The sequence below is a fragment of the Lagopus leucura genome, unplaced genomic scaffold (assembly GCF_019238085.1).
Source record: "Lagopus leucura isolate 7727_CA_CO unplaced genomic scaffold, USGS_WTPT01 Super-Scaffold_806, whole genome shotgun sequence".
Classification (NCBI taxonomy): Eukaryota; Metazoa; Chordata; class Aves; order Galliformes; family Phasianidae; genus Lagopus; species Lagopus leucura.
The window spans coordinates 4,219,366-4,241,603 of NW_024962260.1; the positions used below are offsets into that span (position 1 = coordinate 4,219,366).

General features: G+C 47.1%; 2 protein-coding genes across 5 annotated transcripts; one reads left to right on the forward strand and one right to left on the reverse strand.

The window, feature by feature from the left end:
- Positions 1-2,269: 2,269 nt before the first annotated feature.
- Positions 2,270-11,701, forward strand: MORN3 (MORN repeat containing 3). Of its 4 annotated transcripts, none has more exons than XM_042865766.1 (6): positions 2,270-2,338; positions 3,091-3,246; positions 3,719-3,876; positions 5,527-5,686; positions 7,116-7,300; positions 9,150-11,701. In XM_042865766.1, exons 1-6 carry the CDS (start codon positions 2,284-2,286, stop codon positions 9,219-9,221), a joined length of 786 nt encoding a protein of 261 aa, XP_042721700.1. In that variant the 5' UTR covers positions 2,270-2,283; the 3' UTR covers positions 9,222-11,701. The 4 variants fall into 4 exon arrangements, with proteins under 4 accessions (XP_042721700.1, XP_042721701.1, XP_042721702.1 ...); XM_042865767.1 differs by lacking the exon at positions 2,270-2,338 and adding an exon at positions 2,503-2,658; XM_042865768.1 differs by lacking the exon at positions 2,270-2,338 and adding an exon at positions 2,503-2,616.
- Positions 9,908-22,214, reverse strand: ORAI1 (ORAI calcium release-activated calcium modulator 1). The gene is made up of 2 exons (XM_042865770.1): positions 22,037-22,214; positions 9,908-13,090 (listed from the first exon to the last, which is right to left on the reverse strand). The coding sequence occupies exons 1-2, from the start codon at positions 22,148-22,150 to the stop codon at positions 12,524-12,526; spliced, it is 681 nt and encodes a 226-aa protein (XP_042721704.1). The 5' UTR covers positions 22,151-22,214; the 3' UTR covers positions 9,908-12,523.
- Between the last annotated feature and the right edge of the window lie 24 nt (positions 22,215-22,238).

Here is a 22,238-nt window from a genome sequence, read left to right on the forward strand (position 1 = left end):
CATTCATTCTGTTCTCTTGTGATAACTGAGTCTGCTCCCATCGATTCTTTTCCTTTGTCTTACAAATACCAATTCTTTCCAGCAGTGCAAACAGGAAAGGATAAAATACGAATTCTAACACCGGGTGACTGTAAGCCATGACAAATAAAACATTCTAACTCATGTTTCTACGGGGAATCGGTGCTGCTGATCTCATCGTGTAATCGGGATTTATTCCTCCGTTCAGGACTTGGAACAAGCGAGGCATTATCTCAAGTACGGCCGAATTACTTTTGCCTTCATCATCGTCCTGTGATCTGCATGTTTTAAAGCAGCGCCCAGGGTCCTGCGGGCATTCTGTGGTTGCACAGCAAATAATTCTCAGCTCCGGGCGACTTCTCTGATTAACATCGGAATCCCTGAGCGGTGCTGTCACAGGTACTCGAGTAGAGACAATGAGCTGTAAATCTGCAGCAAACGAAATTCGGGGGAAAGGCTGTCTGGTAGGCAGCAGCTGCAGCAGCTCTCTGGTAAACATGGCACTTTGCATGGATATGCGAGTGCTTGGGCATCTCAGATAACCCACAGATCTGACCTCAGATTGTCTGGATGTAAAAACAACACGATCTTTATCTCGAGAGAGCTGTTCACGGCAAAGAGATGGAAAGAAAGGCATTCCCGCAAGGCTGTCTTCTAAGCAAAAATCAGCCCGTGGAATTTCTGTCTCAAACTTTCTACTTCTACATCTCCTAAACCATGTGCACAATAACTCTTCAAAACACGCGTGGGGAAAAGCTGTGAGTGCTGCCCCCACTGCTCTTTGGCCAAAGCTGACACACGTTTGTTACGGTCCAGGACACTCCCACCTCTTCCTCTGGGTTTTAAGTGGAGCGCAGCAGCAGCAAACACACATCTGAGCATCCTGCTTTCACAGGATGTCGTTGTCACATTCCTCACCTTTAAAGAATTCCAGCATATGTTTCTCTGAGTGTTTTCCTATATTTACAAAGTTCCCGGAACAAACTCATGTTATTGGCTCTGACAGTTTTCAGTTGGTTTGGGCATTTCACTTTGGTGATTCCCTTCTCTTTGTGAGAGCAATCTCAGCTCAGAGCAGCTGTCTTTTTCTTGCAGAAATGATTGGTTTCGGATATTGTAGACACCTAAGTCCTTTGGGTTCATTCAATAACAGCAACAAAATAAAATCTCACTTTTTAAACTGAAAAAAGATGAAAACTAAAGCCCACGGTGTGTCCTGTGACCTCGCTGCACACAGGGCCGAGTCCTGCCTGCGCCCCTGCACACCTCCATCGCTCCGTTCGGCACACCGGGGCTACTGTCCAGACCTGAACTCAGAGAAAGGTTTGTAATACAGTGTAGTAAGAATTACTGAATATAGTGCCACTCATCTGTCACTCATTTGAGGATCAGCCCTCAGCAGGACAGGCTGACCCTCCCAGGCCATCTTTGGTTCTGTTTAATGGAGCTGCCTCTTGAGTTGTGTGCAGCTCATACTCGTCTATTATTCTTATTGCCATTGGCTTTGCTTACATCTGCCTCTGTGCTTTTTCTAAGCATTAAAGGGGTAAGAAACCAATCTGTGAATTTTGATTTGCTTAATTATCTTCTTTATTGCATCCAAACCAGTTTAAAGTAAATACTGAATTTCAAACATATACATACATACCTGTGCCTTTCATTTGGCCAAAGCTGTGGGTTGGTGACACACTTTGGGCTTGCTTTTCTAAATCCGTGCACAAGCTGCACTGGTTAAAAATAAACACGTGCAATTGTCTGAGTTGGGTAATTAATTAATGGAACTGACAGATTCTCAGTTAACTGCAGCGCAATACAGTGGCTGAATTATTCAAGATTAATTAATTCAAGACAATTAATGCTTTTCCAGCAGGGCCTGTTTGTGCTTGTAATACAAGGCTGTAACCTTGGGGCTGCAACAGGCATTTTTTCTTCTCCTCTGTGGGTTCCCCCCAATCCCTGCCCTGCTCCGCAGCCCCACGCCTTCGCTGTCTGGTGGTTCTCAGGCTCTGCACAAACCCTGAACACATTTGTGAAAGAGCGTGAAGAAATCCCCCTGAACACCTTTCTCTCATTCTTCATAACGAGAAATATATTTTTGTACCAGTATTTCCTAGCTGGGCCAGTCTGCCCAGCACTCCGTCGTACCCACACACCGCCGCACGCACGCGCAGCACGCAGCACTCGCTCCCATTCCCTGCAGGCTCTCCGGGCCGCCTCAGCCGGCGCTGCTCCCGCTCGCTCCGCGCACGCGTTGGCAGCGTCGCTATGACGACTCGGCGATGCCCGCAGCGGTGGCTGGAGGCGCTGCGCTCCGCTGCAGGTCGGTACTCGCGGGGCGGCTGGGCCGGGCGGTCGGGAGGCGCGGGCCCGTGTGCAGGTGGGCTTTCCCGACCCACTGCCGCCTCGCTGGGAACGTCCTGCGCTGAGCTCACAATGAGCTCGTTTCCCACTGCTGCTGCCCGGCACCGCTGGTGAGGAGCGAGACGGGAAGCGCGATACACAACAACGCTGCTCACTGGTCGTCATGGACAAAAATGGTTTTTGTTAGCAGTGATTAGACACGAAATAACTTTTGAATCATCAAGTGGAGAGCTAAGGGTGAATGTCGACTCGTTTTCTAAGATCCTTGATTTATCTAAGGTACTAGATTGTACTTCCTGGCAGTGAGATATTTCCTGAAATACAATTTTGCCATGTGCTTCATTGAGCGCGCCCTGCTGACGTGGAGGCAGAGGAGCAGCCTTAGGAAGGAGATCGGCTGTGTTCCTGCTGTGCCAGGACGGGTCTGACCTTCCCTGGTGTCCCAAAGTCCTCTTGAAGGTACACAGCCCCATCGTGCTGCAGCTTAGCATTTCCCAACATGCTACCAGCCTATTTTCAGATAGAGCTGTTTTGTACATCGGTATTTTTAGATACTTTCTGTTTGTTGCATCTTGATAGATATCAAACCCAGACCACAATTGCTGGCTCAGATGCACAGTAAAGTAAGCTTACAAACACACCGTTCTACCAGTACCTGCCTCTGTAATTTCTCCCTAATTCATTTCTGACAATCTTTGTTTTCCCTTTCAGCTGAGAACACGATGCCTGTTGTGAAATACCCCAGGGCTGCAGAGCCTCTCTGGCATGAATGGGACAGGAAAGCACAGAAAGATGGATTAAGACATACAGTCTATGCTGTAAATGGGGATCAGTATACTGGAGAATGGTTGGACAACTTGAAACATGGTAAGATCCATCATTTGGAGAAAAGCACCAACATAGGCATCTTTACAAAAGTTCAGGGCGTCAGGGAGCAGTCAGTTGGTGGCTGTGTGTGTTCATCCACGTACAACAGCATGTGTTCGATGCAATGCCGTGCAAAAATGTGCTCAGATATTTCTCATGGGTAATGAAGTGTGCGCTCAGCTGCAGGGCTGCTACTGAGACATCTAGGCTACAGATGTTAGAAATGCTCTGAACCCAGCGTGCTGCAGTCAGCTCCACGCACCCACAGCTACACTGTGCTTTCAGTGCTCTCAGCTCCCAGCACACGGGTTTTGCAGGGAAAGCATAACCCAGGGCACAGACAGCCCAAAAAGCAGGGATGCTGCTGCACTGCCAGCACCGAAACACACTGGCTTATGGTATAATCATTAAGCATCACACATTCTCCTACTCATCGTGATCATCTCCCTGCAATCCCTGTTTACTGAACCAGGTAAAGGCACCCAGATCTGGAAGCACAACGGCGCTATTTACAGCGGCGACTGGAAGTTTGGGAAGCGGGATGGGTACGGCTCGTACAGCATCCCTGACCCCGTGACCAAGGAGTACCTGAAGGTGTACACAGGCTGGTGGAGAAACGACAAAAAATGCGTAAGTGAGATTTCCTGCACCTGCCTTGAAACATGCAAAACAATCATTTAAAATACTGACTTTTTTCAAATGGCACCAGGCCCCCAGCTTGAAGGTCCAGAAGGGTTTGGGGGAAATGAGTATGTGAAGCAAGGAAATGAAAGCAAGAGCTCTCGTGCTGAAGCCCTCTCCCGGTGGGAAAGCCATCTGCCTGCCCTCCCCAGCCTTCAGGCCTGGGTTTGCTTTAAAATTGGGCTTGTCCCTCCTGAAAGCTCAGGAAGTTCCAGAGGTGACATCCATCACACTGCAGAGCCCACAGACTCCAGCAGGAAGCACCCATCTCCCCATCCCCCGCTCCCTGCAGCACAGGAGGGTCAGGCCATGTGTCCATGTATGAATGCATGCTGACCCCAACACTGACGTGCTTCCAGCATGCTTGCAGCGTGGGAGGAACTTGTCCACAGAGCATGCACTGCAAGTGCTGTGAGAAAAACCAGCTTAGAAGCACCGTGCTGCAGGTTTTACAGCACATTAAGCAAAGAAGACAAGTTATGTTGGGAATTGAGCCCGTGACATAAATCACCAGCTTTTCTACAGGAAGCACAATGAGGAAGTCATCCGGTAAAAACAACTGCAATCCTATGAGCACAATCCTTTTAGGATTTTCTGATCTGCCAATGGAAACCTTATGTTTGCCTTTGCGTCCACTGCTCTTGTGCTTCTAATTGGTGTGCAGCTCCATGGCTTGAGCCTCTTTGCAGAAGCTTCTTCCCTCATTCCCTGGGAACGTACTTTGGATGATTGAGTTTTGGCAAAACATTTACACTGACATCCAAACAACAGTATTTTTATTTATTTTTCTTCTACAAAATCCTCCCGTTTGCATCCAGGAAGTTTAATACAATTACTGCTCTATATAATGCTCTAAGCTATTGACACAGCTTTTTCTTTTTTCCCAAAAGGTGAATTACTGCTTTTGTCCTATGGGTAAACTCCCTAATAACACGTAAATATTTCTCAGTGCTATGATGTCCCGCTACGAGGAAGTCTCTAACCTGGCCAACACAGACACAAGATAAACACCTCCCTGAGGTTTCCAGCTCACACACACCTAGTAGGCTTAATTCAGAAGTTCATTGATCAAATGTACACCAGCAGTGAGCTGAGAGATGGTCTGAGAAGCGAGAGCTGTTTGTGTTTACAGATGCAGCAGGAGCAAAATCCATTATCAGTGGCTCTGGAGATTGTTAGCCTGCCCTGGGCTGGGAAGGGGCTGCCAGCCTGGGATGCTGCAGACTGCAGGAGACATCAGCCCTGTCATGGGACATCACATCCCAGTGGGAGAGCCACGTCACTTTGGTGGTGCATCCCCAGGTTTGTCGAACCTGGACCTGCTTTTAGCCAAATATTAGCGGCAGTCATGCCAAAAACAATACACTGAGATACAGACCTGAGATTTTGCTATGGGAATTTGATAATTGGTCAACGAAATCCCGTAGCATCACCTCTCGTTTCCTGCAACACATAAACAGAGGTTGAATTAGGCTGCCATCAGCTGTATCTAACAGTAGTAAGTAAAGGAGCAGCATACCAAGAAATTAATGCCCCAGAATTGAACACCAACACCTCTTGATAGAGAGGCTCCTGAGCAACTCCTCTGCTGCTGTGCAGGGCTACGGGACGATGCTCTACCCCAGCGGGGAGCGCTACGAGGGCGAGTGGAGCAGCGGGCAGAGGAGCGGCTGGGGTCGGATGTGCTACGGAGACGGCTCCACCTACGAGGGGCAGTGGCTGGCAGACCGGCCGGGCGGGCAGGGGATGCTGTGCCTGCGTAAGTACCTGCGAGCCGCCTGGCCTGTGTAAAACGCACGGCAAGCGGTGGCGGATCTTTGCTCCGAGATGAACGGTGGTGCCGCCTTGATCTCCAGCGCAGCCTTGCGGGGCAGAGGCTGGCACCCCATCTGGAGCCTCTCTCGAGCAAGCATCACGGGCAAGGGCGGGCCTACGATGCTCAAGGCCACACACATGGAAGCTTGCTTTTGCTGTGATTTACATTGAAATGACGGAGATGGGTTAGAGACAATACATTACTGGGTCAGAGAAGAACAAATGGCTATTTTTAAGGCAGGCACATCGCCAGGCATACTTTCATACTTTCTAACTGCTGCATACCAAAGAGTCCATTTTCCAGTACGTTACAAACAACAGTTCTGTTTCTGGGCTCCTTTCATCCCCTCTTGTACTTCCGGCAGTGGCTCACAGTGAGAGAACGCAGGGGTTCATTAGCACCCAATGCCTTCCCAGATGTGACACTTGAGTGTATCACAGATTGGAAATGTTGGGGCAATCCCATCATAAAATAGAAATATGGATCTTTTTTTTGCTAGCGATTCAACTTTTTTTTTTTTCCAAAGCCAAGACTGCCAGTCCTTTGCAGTACAAAACAGCACATTCCAGGAACATTTGAAGAAACATCACCTCCACAGGTTATGATGATGATTGTTATTAATCTCTTTTTTCTTGGGGGCAATCTCAAGGCAAATCACTTACTAAGCAAAGCAGCCGGGAGGAACAAGCATGACCCCCCCCTGCACACTGTGTACACATCTACGCATTCTCTGCTGGCTGTAAACCCATTTTGGATCAATGGCTCATACCAGTGACACCAACGCATGCTTTCAGGGGCAGCTCATTCAGCTGCCTCACTTTGTTCCCATCCAAACCAATCTCCCTGTTACAAACCAGGCACCCTCTGAGTTTAGCAGCTGCTGCTGGGCTGCTCAAGAGCCTGCCTGTCCCAGGCAGAGCCCAGGACCCCACTGAGCCGGATTCCTTCTCGTTAAAATTAGCCAGAGCGATTATTTCATACCCGTAAGCTGAACGCATTCAGCTCAACTGCTGGAAGTGTGCCCACGTGCTGGCAGCACTGCAATGGTGAAAGAAAAAGGAGTTCTCCAGTGGAGGTCACGACAGCCGCAGCTCAGATTAAATCACTCGCCCTGGCCACGTGCCTGGCAGGGGGAGCAGCCAGGAGCAAAGTGCTGCTTCACCACCGCAGCTCAGACCAGCAGTGCAGCAGCAGGCAACGCAGCCCTGGGATCCTCCGGTGGGGCAGCAGATGTGAGCAATGCATGGGAACGCCCGAGTGCTGCAGCACACCCTGTGCAGGCAACAGCCCCTCTGACGTAGCCTCAGCTTTGGACCTAGCCTCTTGATGAGCACATGCAAATCTCACGGTCTGTTCATGTCTTTGATCGCAGCAAACAATGACAGGTACGAAGGAGGTTGGAAAGATGGAAAGAAGCACGGCCCAGGCAGATTCTTCTTCTTGGATAAGGGACAACTGCTTGAAGGCATCTGGGTGACAGATGTACCAAAATGCGGGATTATGATCGACTTCAGCAGAGATGCAGCTCCTGCCCCCACCCAGTATCCAATCCCAAAGGTAACTGCTTGGAAATGCTGGTTTGCTAACGATGTCTATGCCAACAGCACTTGTTAGAGCTCACGGTACCTATTTGGGTCATGCTTTCTCTTCAGGTAGTCACTCAGGATCTGTACTCAAGCTCTTTTGGTTAGCAGTGACCCAAACATCCCCGCAGGGCCAAGCAGCTGGCTCAGTGGCACGAGGCCCCGCTGGAGCCTTGGACTTGCCTGCGCTTCTGAAAATGCAGTTCTGCACCAAAACTGCTTAGCACTCCGACCCAGCACAAAGGAGATGCAGCTAACAGCCAGAGACAACAGTGGGATTTGTGTCAAAACTAAATGATTTCTCCCAGCCCGATGGTTAAGGCTGACCACACCTCGCCAAGCCAGCTGAGCCCTGCACCAGCTCTGTTCCCCAGCCCCGGCAGTGCCCACACCAACATCCCTGCTGCCCCGTTCCCTTGAGAGCAGCAAACAACGCAGAGCTTTGCTGAGAACTGAGCTGCAACACCTTCAATGACCACAGCTTGGCACACAGCTGCTTTTTTTCCAGTAGTGCAGGGAACAGAGGCCTCACAGCCAGTGACATTTCTTACCTTGTAATGCTGCTCCAGGAACAGGATTGTAGTAATTAGTGCTGGGCACAGCTCAGCCTGCTGAGGCCCACAGCTCTTACAACTTCATTTCCTAACTTCATCCACATCTGCTTTCTCTAGTAAGGTTCTCCAGCATTTTTGACAGCCAGTTCCTTCTTCAAGTTTAAGGTACGGTCACAGCAGCACAGAATAATAAAAAACAAACACCAAAGAAAAGCAGCCCTAATTTTGCAAAAAGAGCAGTGCTTCTAAAAATCTAAACTAAAAATCTTTACCTCACATGATTTGTCAGAGATCACTCAAGAGAGCTGCCTCTTTGGCATCTCAGCCCAGGGCACAGGATGAATTTCATAGCTGCTAAAGCAGGGTGCTCGAGCCCAGCAGCTCAATTAACTCCCATGAAGACCAAATTATAACCCAGTTTTCCTTGTTTTATGAACTAAAAGAAAGCATCAGCTCTCATTGCCATTATTGTGCTTTCAGCTGGAAGAGATTTATTGATCTCAGAACAGGAATGAAGAAACATAAAAGGAGAACAATTGACTACAGGCTTTCATAAACCATTTGTCAAATTACCATCAGTAGCACCAGTTAGGGAAAACTTAGCCTTCTTTCCTTTCGAGGCATGCAAGGAAAATGAGCAATAGGAGGATGTGTTTGAGAGGGCCCTGACTGTAGTGAGGGGAAGGACAACTGAGTGGCCTTGGAGCACTGCTGTCCTACTTACTGCAGCCAGGGCTTTGTAAGGCTTCATGGAACAAGGACCCTGTCTTCTACTGGGGAGGGAGAACACACACATAAAGCCCCCAGCATGTGTGGGGCTATAAAGCAAGTCGGAGCAAGATGACAAGCTCCTGGCACGGCTTTAGTGCTTCCCTTTGCATTGTCTGCATGCACCCCATTTGATGACATGGACTCCTGCTTTCACGTGACTTACTGATGCTCAGCCATATCACTGCTCGTTACTCACTGTGGAACTGCAGGCGAGATCCAACAGGCTGCAAACCAGAGCCAGTTTTGCCCAGGAATTGCTTTTGTTAAAGAAGAATCAACGCAGCGCTTCATGCTGGGGTAGTGCAAGGAGACAAATGGATTCAACATTGTAATGAAATCCAGGAAGTGCAGTGATGTTTCTGAATTAGTAACTGAAAGGTTGTGGTATAAACTACAGTCCTGCTGCATGGGAGATGCTCTGTTAATGTTAATCAATAGCTATAAACTTTAAGCCTCTTTAATTGCACCGCATAATTGATTTCTGTTCCTTTTATTTAGATTGAACTAGCTGATCCTGATGGCGTTTTAGCAGAGGCCCAAGTGATGTTTGATGACAGCCAGAACGACTAACCAGACGCTGAAGGACAAAAGATGCAGGATAAGAACACGATCTCGGGTTACTTACGTGCCTCATGCCCATGCTGCCGTGCGTCGTCTTGTGGTCAGCCTCACCCGTCCCCCAGAACTGCCCCTGTATGCCTCACTGTGCAGGCAGCTGTGCTTCAGGCCTCCTCCCACCCACCGTTATTTAAACACGAGCAGCAATCAAATAACAACCACTCACAGCAGCAAAATGTGCTGGGGGATGCAGCGACTCTTCGCCCAGCTCCTGCTCATTCCTCCTGCTGCTCACAAGGCCAGTGGCTGCCTGCTGAGGAACACACCGGGCAGCAGGCAATTGGTTCACCTGATTTAAACTACGCTCCAGAGTATCACATCCTGTTTACAGCTGCGAGGTCCCTTTTCACTTTCTGTCAGCTGGAAGATAACCTACTTTTCTATTTAAACACTTGGAAAAGAGCAGTGCACTTAGTGTCAAGATTTAAACAGTGCTGATGGGAGGAAAAGCATTCTGCCAACATTAGGCTCTTTATACCTGTGTGAACAGGAAACACCATCTTTGTATGACTGCAGTGAGAAGCTGCATACATTTCAGAGACCCTCAGCAATACAGTGGGGATTAGCACAACACAGGCAGGCAGAGGCAATGGACGTAGAGAAAATAAGTATTTTTAGGCATCTAGGTAACAATCAGCAACAATTGAGTATATTTTATTTCATTATCTGAAGTTATTTTATATCTAAATAATTGATATACAATAACTGACATTTAAAATGCTTGAGGTAAACATGAAATACCATTAGTATAAATAAAGAATAAAAAACAAGCTGAAGTACACTCAGCATCTGGAGCCATACGATCAGGCCTGGTTACTGCCTCAGGCACACAGTTATGAGACGTGGCCAAGGCACAACTTTTGTGACCATTTCCACAGCTGGAAAACGAGAGAAACACTTGATATCAGAGATTAAAGTGCAGAAAATAGTCAGTGAAATGGCTGGGGCTGACAGCTCCAATAGGTGAGGACCTACTGGCTTGAGAAAGTTAAAAAATAAGCTCATAATTTTATATTTCCTAAACAAAACACTTTCATTTTGTAAAAGACCCACAAGATAAAAAGTCCAGAACCCTACCAAGAACAGCAAATAACTTTACAAAATAAGCTTGGATAATATATTTTCTGGACTTATATTCAAAATAATGTTAGGACTTTTAAATACATCATTTACAGACAGATGCATAATTTTTCAGCCCTATAGCACCCTTCTGACCATTTGTTCCAGAACACATATCGAGTCAAATCTGCTTCCTTTACTGCTGTTTTGAGAATCTCCCCTCCCAGGACGGGACTGGTATTCCACCGAGAGATGGGAAAACAAACTCTGTGTCTGCCTCAGTTACTGTGGTTTGGAATGCTGTTTTCTTACTGCCTTCACTATCAGAATCTTTACAGTGCTCCATGAACAAATTCCATGTGAGGAATCGTAGCCACAGTTCTCACCATCGATAGATTTACACCAGTATGAGAACACCTGAAACACAACAGAATGGCAGAGTGGGAGAAAATCCTGCCAGGCCTCTGTACAGCAGGAGGCCCTGGGAAACTGGTGTGTGGAAAAGAGTTTTCTGCCAGTGGGCAGAGGATACCCCAAGAAACCTGCTGAAAAAACACCAGGTCCTCTTCTAATGGCTGTTTTTCAGAACAGATGCACCACTGTCAACACCTTCCACATCCCATAGACTGAAAATACATCGGGATAACCTGAGATGGAGGCTGGGTGTAAGAGACCACATTCAGCCCAGGCTCACTCAGGTACAGTTCCCTGTACTGTCACATTCACCAGTCTGATTGAAAAACAAACAAACAAACACAACAAAACCACCACAGTTTATATTCCACAGTGTTAGCTACAGCAGGAGGTAAAGGTATGTTCCATTCGATTTGAAACCCGTCTCAGTTTGTCTTCAAAAATGGCTTTGACCCGTTACAAACCAAAGCTTTTCTACACAAGAATTGCATTCCAAAGAAAATCCACTTACAGACATAGCTGGAATTACTGCAGCAGCCCAGGACTACTGCTGCATCCTTCTTGGCCAAACCTCTCACGTGAGAGGCCCAAGGGAAGTTTTAGGTTAAGGAAGAAATTAAAAATAAAAAAAAAGACACCAGAGCCTCACTAGCATAGATTCATGTCTGAAAGTAAGCAGCAATATTAGTTACAAATAATCTACTTTCATAAATACATCTATGGAGATTAAAAATAGCTTCCAGAGGATCTGGAAGGCAAAAAACATCTTAAGAAGTTACTAAGGGCAGCACTTCAGCAAGCAGAAGACTTTTTCTAAACAAGGAAGACCAAGGCTTAGCAATAGCTAATTACTTGGGAATCCAATGCAGAGAAAGCACCTTTTGCAGCTTGTATCTGAGGATTTATTAAAAATATATTTTTAATATAAAAGTATAAAATAGTTGCTACTTTGACTTGGAAAAAACAGCAGTGGTTCTGATCTTCAAGCAAAAAAATATCCAGTGATAATTTCCATTTAGTTCCTTCTTTTTAAAAAAAGATTCCTAAATGGAAAACAGGCAGTTCTATCTCTCCAGATAATACATGCCAGCTTCTGAGAACTTGGAAACAGTTATTGCTTTTATTTTCTTCCAAAGAAGAGCATAGCAGTCTCATTCCTTCTCCTGTGGCCATACCACATGGCAGCAGAACGAGTCACGGGTGTTCAGTGAGTTACACAGCATGCAACTGCCATGGAAAGGTGCTGGAGAAGTCACTGATGTAAGAATTACTTGGCAGCAAAACACACTGGAGAAAGCGGTGGGAGAGCTTTCCCTTCTACCATCTGTCAGACTGACAGAACTGAGAGTGCTAGCACTGAAACCGAGTGCTAATTGCTGCATATCCCAAGTAATTTGTATCATGCCATGCAACACGGACTGGACAAACAGTATCTTCTAGTAAATGCCAACGTTAAACAAAGAGGAAAAAGCTTCTCTGTCCATCCCTATCACCCAAATGTACAGCATTACTCTCCTTGCATTTGTATAGCCACCATTCAGTGGCAGGCAGAAACAAATGAGAGTGCTCAGAAAAGGGATGTGGCACATGCACATCCGGTCATCCATTCCTTCTGCTCTCAGCTAGCCATGTTAAGGGGAGAACTGTTGTGGGTTGTTTTTTTTTCCCCAAACATTTATAAACTTCTATGAAAAGAAAATCAACAGTTTGAACATTCATGCATGGGGGAGTCAACATAAGGCAGGAGCAGAACGGTGGATTTATTTTCTTTAAGTACAGGTTTATGCAAAATGGGTAACAGCTGGGGAGATGGCATCACCTCTGTGATCCAGCTGATCCTGGAGCCGTGCAAATTCAGCAAGTTCATTCAATTCTTGAAACTGCCTGTCTGTTTTATGGCTCACCAGAGACCTGTAGAAGTGGACTGCAAAGACAATGAAAATCAGTCCAAAGGGAACCATGATAGACGTCGATGCAATGGCTGCTGCCTGTCCTGACGTGATGCTGGAATTGCTGCTCTGAGCTGGGTCAAGGGGGTTCTTCTTCAGGGGAAGAAATTTCACCCAACACAGCAACACCACCTCTGCAAGAAAGAGCAAAGTCCCAATGACAGTAGAAAATGCCCAGGCAAGCTCAATGTGCCGATGCATACGCTCATGAGGAGATTCCTTTACAGAGTTGAGATTATGCACGTTGCTAACTGCCTCTATATTTGGAAGAATGCAGGTACTTATCATGAGTGCAAAAAGGTGAACTGCAACAAGGACTGTAGTACAGGCACTGAAGGCTATCAGGAGACCTCGTGGGTAGTCATGCTCTGCATCAAGCTGAACTTCTACCATGGCCACCTGAAAGGAAAGGGAAAAAAAGGAGATATAATTACCTCTGTTACATACTGCTTGACTACCGATTCTGATTTTAAATGATTTTAATTGCAGGATAATTAGGCATGTCATTCTAATTCTGTTTATGCCGAGACAATAAAAATACTTATTTGATGCTCCAATGACTCTGGAACTTCACCTGATCCAAACAAAGTGACAGGCTGCACCACACTTCAGTCTTTGGTGGCAGCCATCACACAAAGCCACCCCTTCACATTTACTGCTCAGCTTAAAGCCAACCATCAGCGTGCACAAAAGCCTCGAGCAGCACAGCCACTGAGCTACCTCCAGCTCATCCCACAGAACAGCTGGATTTTAAGAGTCCAACCATGCTGATCACAAGGTGGAAGAGTTCTTCTTTCCCACACTACTAAAGTGGCAGACTCTACTATAGACTCTAAATATTGCTGAGTGTTATGAAATGCTTTGTGTCGCATATGTACGTAGAATGAATGCCGTGTGAAGTCATTTGAAGTTGGTATCAGTAACACGGCTGCCTGTGAAGGCTGCAGACTGCCTTCAAACCCCACTACTCCTTTCATCTTCTGTGCCTGTGTTCTGAAGAGCCACAGCCCTTCATTAGAGGATCACCTTTTCACAGGGCTCTCAGTTACATTCTTTCACTCAAAATAAGCCTTAAAGCAAACTTCCAAAAAAAAAAAAAGGTTCAAAAACACCAAAGGCTCCACCATGTGCATGGTGCCAAATAAATGTTAGAGGGAAGTGGTGTGGGGAAGGCTGAAAGAAAGAAAAATAATGTTCTCCTAGGCAAGAAAAATGAACAAAACCAATGAGGGGAAGATTCCAGAAGGAATTATTCAATTCAGCATGCTAAGATCTCAGATCCAGAAAACACAGTAGTTACTCCTGTTTGGAATAATAACAGGGACCTTACAGCAGAAATCCTCCTGTTCAAGGAATGAAGCAGTTTGAGAAGCCCTGGCCAGCACCAACCTCTGGAAGCTGCAGCTGTAGCCACATCGCTGGGAAAGCATCTCTCCCGTGTCTCATCAGCACAGGTTTGGCCCATTGCTGCACCACACAGATGGCTTAAATGGTGCTCAGACTACGGCACGCATCTCAGACGCCTTAATTTTCATCAAAAACTCACAAGGAAAAATGTTCATAGACAGCTGCACAAACAGTGAGCGTTCAAATATCACTGCTTTGCAGGAGCAACTAAAACTGCACCAAGTGTGGGGTCCCAGCTCCACACACACAGAGCCAGCACGTCCTATGGCACCCCAATTCCTAACTGCCTGCCCCAAACGTTAAGCCAACCAAGGCTCTTACACACGTTTCAACAGGCACTCCAGGCCATTTGCCAATATCTTAATTCCTTTATTGAAAGCTCTTGTCATCATAAGCCCAACCAACCAGCCAAGCTAGTGAGCAGCATCCAAGTGCTAAAGAAACTCCACAAGAAATTACAGTAATACATACACAATTCCTGCGTGAAGGTTTTAAAATAACCACTTCTCAGCTGTGAAAAACTTCACAGTTTAGAGGATAAACATATGGCCGTCAGGTCTCCCTTCAGCAGGGATTGCTCTCTAAGTCCCCATGCACTCGTGGGATGCTGGGCTTCCTGTGCTGTGTTTTTCACAGAACAACTGCAAGCCTTCACCACTGAGGAGTCATTTTCTTACTTATCAACATTTTTTCCATGTACGTTTTCTGGTGCGTAGCTTGAATGCAAAAGCTGGGCTGCTGGATCTATTGCAGACTCAATAATTCTCCACTCTTGCAGGACATTTAAATCCTCCATCCCAGTTCTTACTGTGATAACAACCAAATGAGACACCAAGGAACACCATAAGATAAATATTTTTTTCTCATAAGAACTGATTATTTCTTAAGTATTTCATTCGCCAAATGTTGATAACATTAATGACGATATCAAGCAGCTGATTCTAAAGTTCAGACAGGCTCATAGTTGCAACATATTGGCTGTTCTGGAGCTCTTCCCATTTCAATGGAGTCAGAAGGAAAGCTCTTTCCCTAGGCTGAGCTAAAGGAAATCTCAAACAATTACATGTAATCTAGAAGTACCTAGTTACAATTTGCCTTTACTTAAATGCAACCAAAAGAGCATCTTACACGAGAACAGCATAATTCAAGCAGCATTCACACATTGAGATAGCTCTGTGCAGAGAGAATCACAGGGACTTCTGATCTCCAAGCAGCAGAGATCCTGGCCAGGCATCTCCTGAGGAAAAAGGCTGCATTTTATCACTGCTGGTCACCCCCCATGAGTCTCTACCGTCACAACACCACAACAGGACAGGTGAAACCTGAGCTTGAGGGACACAAACAAGGCTTCGGCGTCTGTGGCTGATGGGCGTTAAGGCAGAGCAGCTCTGCATGGGGCGCCTGCTGCACTGGCCGACCCCATATGGCTTCTGTGAGTGCTTTCTGAAATGCACTGAGACCAACTCGAAAGCAGGAAGGGTGTAACTTCCTTCAGCTCAAACCATACCATGCAACTAGCTGCTATGACTGCAAGCATACCATCTCTGTAAGAAGAATTACAGGCGGCACCAACACCATCTCAAGGCAGCGCAGTAAGCTGGCAGCCAGGCAGGCACCACTGCACACTGCCCAGTATTCCCAGTTTGAGAATGGGCAAACAAGGCAGAAGCCATCTGCCCACTTGAAAAACAGCTGGAAAAATATTTCTCCTGACGCTAAGGAGATGACAGCTTCATAGATTCAGCCCTCCAAGGGACCAGTGCAAAAGCTCCACACTTTGAACATTCAGGGTATATTGAGACACGATCAGTGCTGCCCACCAACACTGACAGCTCTTTGCAGACTACAGGCTCTCCAGAAAGGGGGTGGATGTTTTTCTTAAACTTTCCTTCGTGAGAAAATGTGCCTAAGAAACAAAGACATAAGAGTTGTTCATGTGTTCATAGACAGGAAAGGAAAAAAATTATGCTGAAGCAGTTAGTTGTGCAGAGACACCCTTAAGCAAAAGGGAAACACATTCTATTGCAGTTGTGACATAGTGTTAGAAACACCCTGAAAGGAGCAGGGAAAGCAAGAAAGCACTTCTGTTCTGCATTCATTCAGCATCAATGGATACTTCAGCAATCCCTTCAGATAGAGGCGGTAGGATGCAGAATGCCCAAAGGATTTCAAAGCCCACTAAAGTTGATAGAAAGCCTCCACAGGGGGCACAGCAAAGCCGCCTTGTGCTTGCGCCTGGCAGAGCAACTCCCGCTTGACCTGTAAGTGAGAAATCAGTTCATGTTTTCTGTCTCCTCAAACTACCAAGGAAGTTGCTTTGGGAACCTTTCTCTGGAAAACAGCAGAAAAACTGCCAACACTTCTCAGTTGCAAGCTTCCATTCTAAAGAAAGTAAACAGCACAGGCCAGGCACCTAAAACAGAAAGCTCCATTTTTCATTGAGGTCCTGCATCTGCTTTCCAACAGTGAAGCAGAGCACAACAAGTTCCTGCCTCCTTTGCTCCTGCTGCAACTTTGAAATAAACAGATGAGAACTGCTCTTGTAAGGTCATGCTTGCAATTCCAGGGCCAAGGTGAGCATGTTCGCTAAGATCTAATCCCACACAGTGCAAAGTCTGACATATAGATGCTGATGTTCCACACAGGACTTTTTCCTCTGTGACCTCTAGTATTTTTCTGTGCTGACTCAAACATGCAACCCTCAGGGCAATGATGTCTCCATGGTATCCAAAACAACCTGCTTCAGCATCTTTGCCTTCACCACTTTTAAAGTTTCTTTGAACACTTGCCACCTGATTTGTATTGCACAGCTGACAGGGACACTGCAGGCATCTTGCCTTGCTGCATAACCAGACCGTAATGTAGGCTGGGAGACACCTCAAGAGGTCATCTGCTCTAATCCCCAGCTCCGAGAAGAGCTAACTTTAACTTCAGGTCATCCCACAGATATGATCGACAGATTTACTGCAGCCCTTGACAAAGCTGTAAGTCTGAAACAGAGCTTCCTAACAAAACTCAAAGACTCATGATTTCAGGATACAAGACTGGAGTTTGCATAAGGCCACAGAAGGGCAGCGCTCACACTTTCAAGAGATGACTGAGTTTGGGCACGTGTCATGTTCAAGCCTTCAACAGTTCTGGATTTCACAGCTATAGGAGCCTGAACAATACCAGTCTGCAAGAAATCAGCCTACCCTCTTGAAGAAGCTGCTGAAATTTCAGCTTGATTTACAATTCAGAGTCCTGAAACAAGTTCATTTCACTTGCTTGCGTGCAATATTTCCATGTCTCATTACACTCTGAAAAGAAAAGGAAAATGCTGAGCACTCCTGAAGTTTCTATCCATAGAAGAGCACTGACACAGTGACTGACAAACACCACTAACAAGGAATGAGCTGTGCTATGCTGGTAAAGCAATTTTCATCAGCAACAACACCATTTTCTACAGAGAACTGGTCGCTGCAAATGAAACTCGTATGGCCACATAAACGCAGGGTAAGTTATTGCTCTGGCTTGTCAGTTGCTCATTTTAGCACAGGGGAGACAGAAATTACAGACTTGCTTCGAATTCCAGCACTATTTCCCAGTTTTATAAGCTGTAAGACAAGTTTCAGTTCCTGTTTAACAATTGGATTCCCTCAAATTAGAAGTATTCCAGGAAAATAAGACATGAGAGACAATGATCAGAAGGAAAACAAAGGGGAGAAGTGAGCTGAGAGCACCCTGCAGCAGGTCACATTGACACTCGAGACTCTACACTGGAAAGAAGATAACTGCTTTGTTGTTATGGGCAATAGCAACAGCAGCAAACAGTTACTGAGAGCTCTCCCCCTTAATCACAGGCTTAATCAAGGCTACATCCTTGCAAGGCTGCCCTCAGCTCCTCATCCCTGTCCTTGGCTGCCACTCCTAGGTAAGAAACCAATGAAGAGAAAAAGACAATTTTTATACAGAGCAATATGTGAAGAATGTTTTATAAGAAAGCTTTGTGGTTGGATATCGTACAGGCCCATCCACACAAGGAGAGGTAAATGTGACCTGGAGAAATGCAACAGAACTACAACACCTTCACCTTGCCAGAGCAGAGGCTGCGATCACAAGGTTGTTTCAGTAACAGATCACACAGTGCTCCTGCAGCTGCCCTCAGCTCCTGAGCTGCCTCCTTTTGCCTGACAGTGCTGCACACTCCCAGAGACAGAGACACAAAGGCAAGCTCTGCAGTTCTTGCACCATTCATTACAGGTTATAAACAACTCATACAAAGACAGTGTATGAGCCAGAAACAGTCGCAGGAAATTTAAAAAGGCAAGCCAAAATGATATTACTGCTTTTTCTTTTTCTTTTTTTTTTTTAAACACAAAAGGAAGCATCACTTACGTACTAGCCTAGAATTGCGACTCTGCGGCTTGTTATATGTTTAGAATGGAAAATGTTAATATTTGCTAAAGTCACCACTGGAACAGAAATGCATGATTTAGCTTGGTAAATAAACATGAAAATCCAATACCCACACAATCAGAGTGAACGCACCTTGAGAAGGCAGCATCTTGACACGGCACTACTTACAATAAATCTAGTTTTTAGGGTCACATTAGACAGCACAACAGGAACAAACAACAGCTTCACATCACCTTTACACTCTCCAAACGATAGCAGCCACAGGCAGCTGCTGCTAGAGATCAGAGAGAGCCCAAAGCGCTCCTTGCTGCCTGCCTTGCTCATCTGTAACCTCCAGACAGGGATGCTCAAAGGAGCAACAAAATGCTGCTTTCACAGCAGTAAGCAAAGAGGAGAAACCTTTTGTAAAGAGCAGATCCTTCCGGCTGCAGTAAAAACCTCCAACTGCAATAGTGATATAAAAGATATGTGGTGGCAGGAGCTGTGAAACCAGGCTGTAAGGCTTTACTAGAGACTACAAAATGCAGCTGTTGCACATCATTCTTCCAGAAATGTGGTAAACTACAGCTAACACGACTTCTAACGAGGGATGACTGAAGCACGCAGGATGGCAGAGTACCTCCTGTACCTGCCCAGCACTGGCAACAGCAGGGCTGGATCCTACTTTTCAACATTTCCATAGTAATAGCTGATATTGAAGTAACGTGTCAGTGCAGCCCAACTGCTAGAAAAGATGACAGAAGCTGCCTTCTGTATCAGCTCTTCCAAAGGCAACTGCATGCGGTTCTTTGGCAATATCCAGTATTTTAAGCCTGTATGTTACTACTTGCAACAGTCTGCCTAGTTTAAATCATTAGAGGTGTTTACAAGTGCACTCTCTGCTAAGTAACATCCTCCAAATTCTAAATATAACTAAGTCAACCACCAAGGCTGTGTAATTTAGACACCTAATTTAGGCTTGAGTTTTTTCGCAGAGCTGTTAATTGGCAGCAGGTGGGGGGGGGGATCTGACTTCTCCACTCCAATAGTTGTTGGGATTTAACAGCTTCCCTGTGATTTTTGGGTACCCTCTGCAAAGTACTTCTAGTGGAGATGGTCAGCAGAGGTAACATGTTGGACCAGACAACAGCACCCATGGAAATCTGCAAAGGAAACACTGAGGAGCATCACTAACATCTCTCTCCAGCCACCAGAGCCTGCATTACTTCTTCAAAGCCAACACAAAGCGTTACATCCTGGTGTGTAGGCTCAGAACCAACACTCATTGTAAAGCAGGCTTTCATTAAAAAGTCCTCTGTGGAAATGTTAACACTCGTGAGCTTGAAACCTGGCTGAGTATTTCATGCTCTACACATTGTTGCTCTCTGCAATTACGACTTTGGCATGGATCATTTAACTGGGGCATGCTTCACTAATCTTGAGGGAAAAACCTCTGCAAAATGGCTGCAGTTAGATGCCGGATTAATCCAACAGTGAAGAACCAGTTTAGTGGGAATACACTTAGCTGGTACTAAAGGATGTAAGCACTGTTTAATAAAAGACCACGGATCAATGGAGCACACGAGAGCAATGCACTGCAGGCTGGCAATTCCCAGCAATGCGCTGGCAAGTCCTGGATGTGTCTTTCGGGCTCTTTCGTGCGTTGATAAGGAAAAGGGAGGAACAAAGACTCTTAATTGCTGTAAGAAGTTTTAGATCCAGGACCAGATTGCAGCACAGCAGCCCATTGTTCAGACATCAGGTGCTGAGGAATCCACCGAACTCTGAGAACAATGCGGAGGCATGACAGCACAGAGCAGGCCCTGCCTTCTGTGCCGAAAGCACTCCTCGAGCAGATCAGCAAAGTTATTTAAAAGAAATCTAAAAATACTTGAACATTAAATCAGCTCTTCCGTAACCCAATGAGGAAGTCCCAGCAGCTGACTGCCTGTAACACACCAATGGGGTCACAAGCTGATTTCCAGCGCGACTTTACCAACGAAAACAAAAGTACAATTTTTTTTGAAGGGGTAACTTCCAGAAAAAAAAAACAATATTCACATGTAACATTCCGGACTGCGAGGGCTTCTCCAAGCAGGACGAAGTAGCTTTTCCTGAATTACCTCAAAGCTGCAGTTTCATACTGCAGCACCCCCAGCTGCCTGAGCTCCTTGGAAAGCAAACGAGTCTCACCTCATAGGTTCACAGGGATCCAGACCCCACAGAATAAATATTTAAAGAAAAGCCAAACAGATTTATGAGATTAAGAATTACTTCTAAATAATAGTATTTTAATTTTAAATAATGTTTTAAGATGTGGCATCCTTAGTACAGGAGAGACGCGGACTTGTTGGGAGTGAGTCCAGAGAGCCACAAAATGATCTGAGGGATGGATCGTCTCCCTGCAAGCACAGGCTGAGAGCTGGGGCTGCACAGCTTGGAGAGAGCTGAGAGCATCCTGTCAGTGTCAAAAGGGGCTGTAAGAAAGAAGGGATGGACTCCTTAGTGGTGCTTGTCATAGGGGAAATGGTTAAAAACTGAAAGAGGGGAGATTTAGATTGGATACAAGGAAGAAGTTTTTATGTTGAGGGCAGTGAGGCACTGCACAGGGTGCACAGAGAGGTGGTGGAGCCCCATCCCTGCAGACAGCCGCGGTCAGGGGACGGGGCTGTGAGCACTGCTGGAGCTGTGGGTGTCCCTGTGCACTGCGGGCAGTGGGAGCAGACGGCCTTCGGAGGTCTCTTGCAACTAAAGCGATTCTACGGAATTCTGCAAACGCAACCATTCACAACTGCCCACAGACGAAAGCAGAGATTCTCTTTTCCACCTTCTGCCCTCGCTGTCAGAAACACCGAACGAAGCAGCCAAGCTGCCAGCGGCGGTACCACGGGAGGAGCAGCCCCAGCTCACCGCCCCCCGGCCGACACAGCGCCCTGTCACTCAGTCCCTGCGGGCTGTTTTTAGCCGCCAGAGGAGAACAGTGACATTTATTTGACCGTCAGAGCGACAGAGCTTCGCCGCCGCGCTCTGAAGCAGCATCCTCCGCCCGAACGGCGGCGCGGCGGGGAGCGGCTCCCGCTGCAAGCACTGGGCACGGATCGACTGACACGTGAAGTAACCGGGAGCGTCCGACGGATTCTGGACCAAAGCGACAGAAAAACAAAAAACAGCAGGAAGCGCGCACAACTCCCTCAGAATGAGGCAAACCCGGGAGTTTTTCAATATATCGGTTCACGTCGATCTCTAAACGTCCAAGGGATTATTCGCCTTTATTTGCCTGCAAAACAACACCGCAGCCCACGACCCCGGCCTTCCCCCCGCCGCGAGGGCTGCCGGTGAGGCTGTGCCTGCCTGAGGGCAACGCGGCGGCATCAGCAGCAGACGCCCGTGTGGCGAGGTCCACCCTCTCTAAGAGCTAAATCCCCACACGGAGCCGCCCCGGCCTCGCGCGGTGCTCCCTCAGCGCGGCGCGGCGGGAAAGGCTGCGACGCGGAAAAGGGAAGCGCCGCTCCGCCCGCCCGCCCGCCCTCAGCCGGCGCCCCTCACCCGCCGGGCGCTCACCATGGCGAAGCCGGAGAGCAGCGCGGAGGTACGGCTGGAAGCCTTCAGCTTGGCGCGGCTCAGGTAGAGCTTCCGCCAGGACAGCGCCTGCATCGAGTGCTCGTTCAGGCTCATGGGCTCCGGGCGGCGGAGGAGCGGTGCGAGCGGCTCGCGGCGACGGCGGCTCCTTCCGGAGGCAGAGCGAGGGCACCAGCTGCGCGGC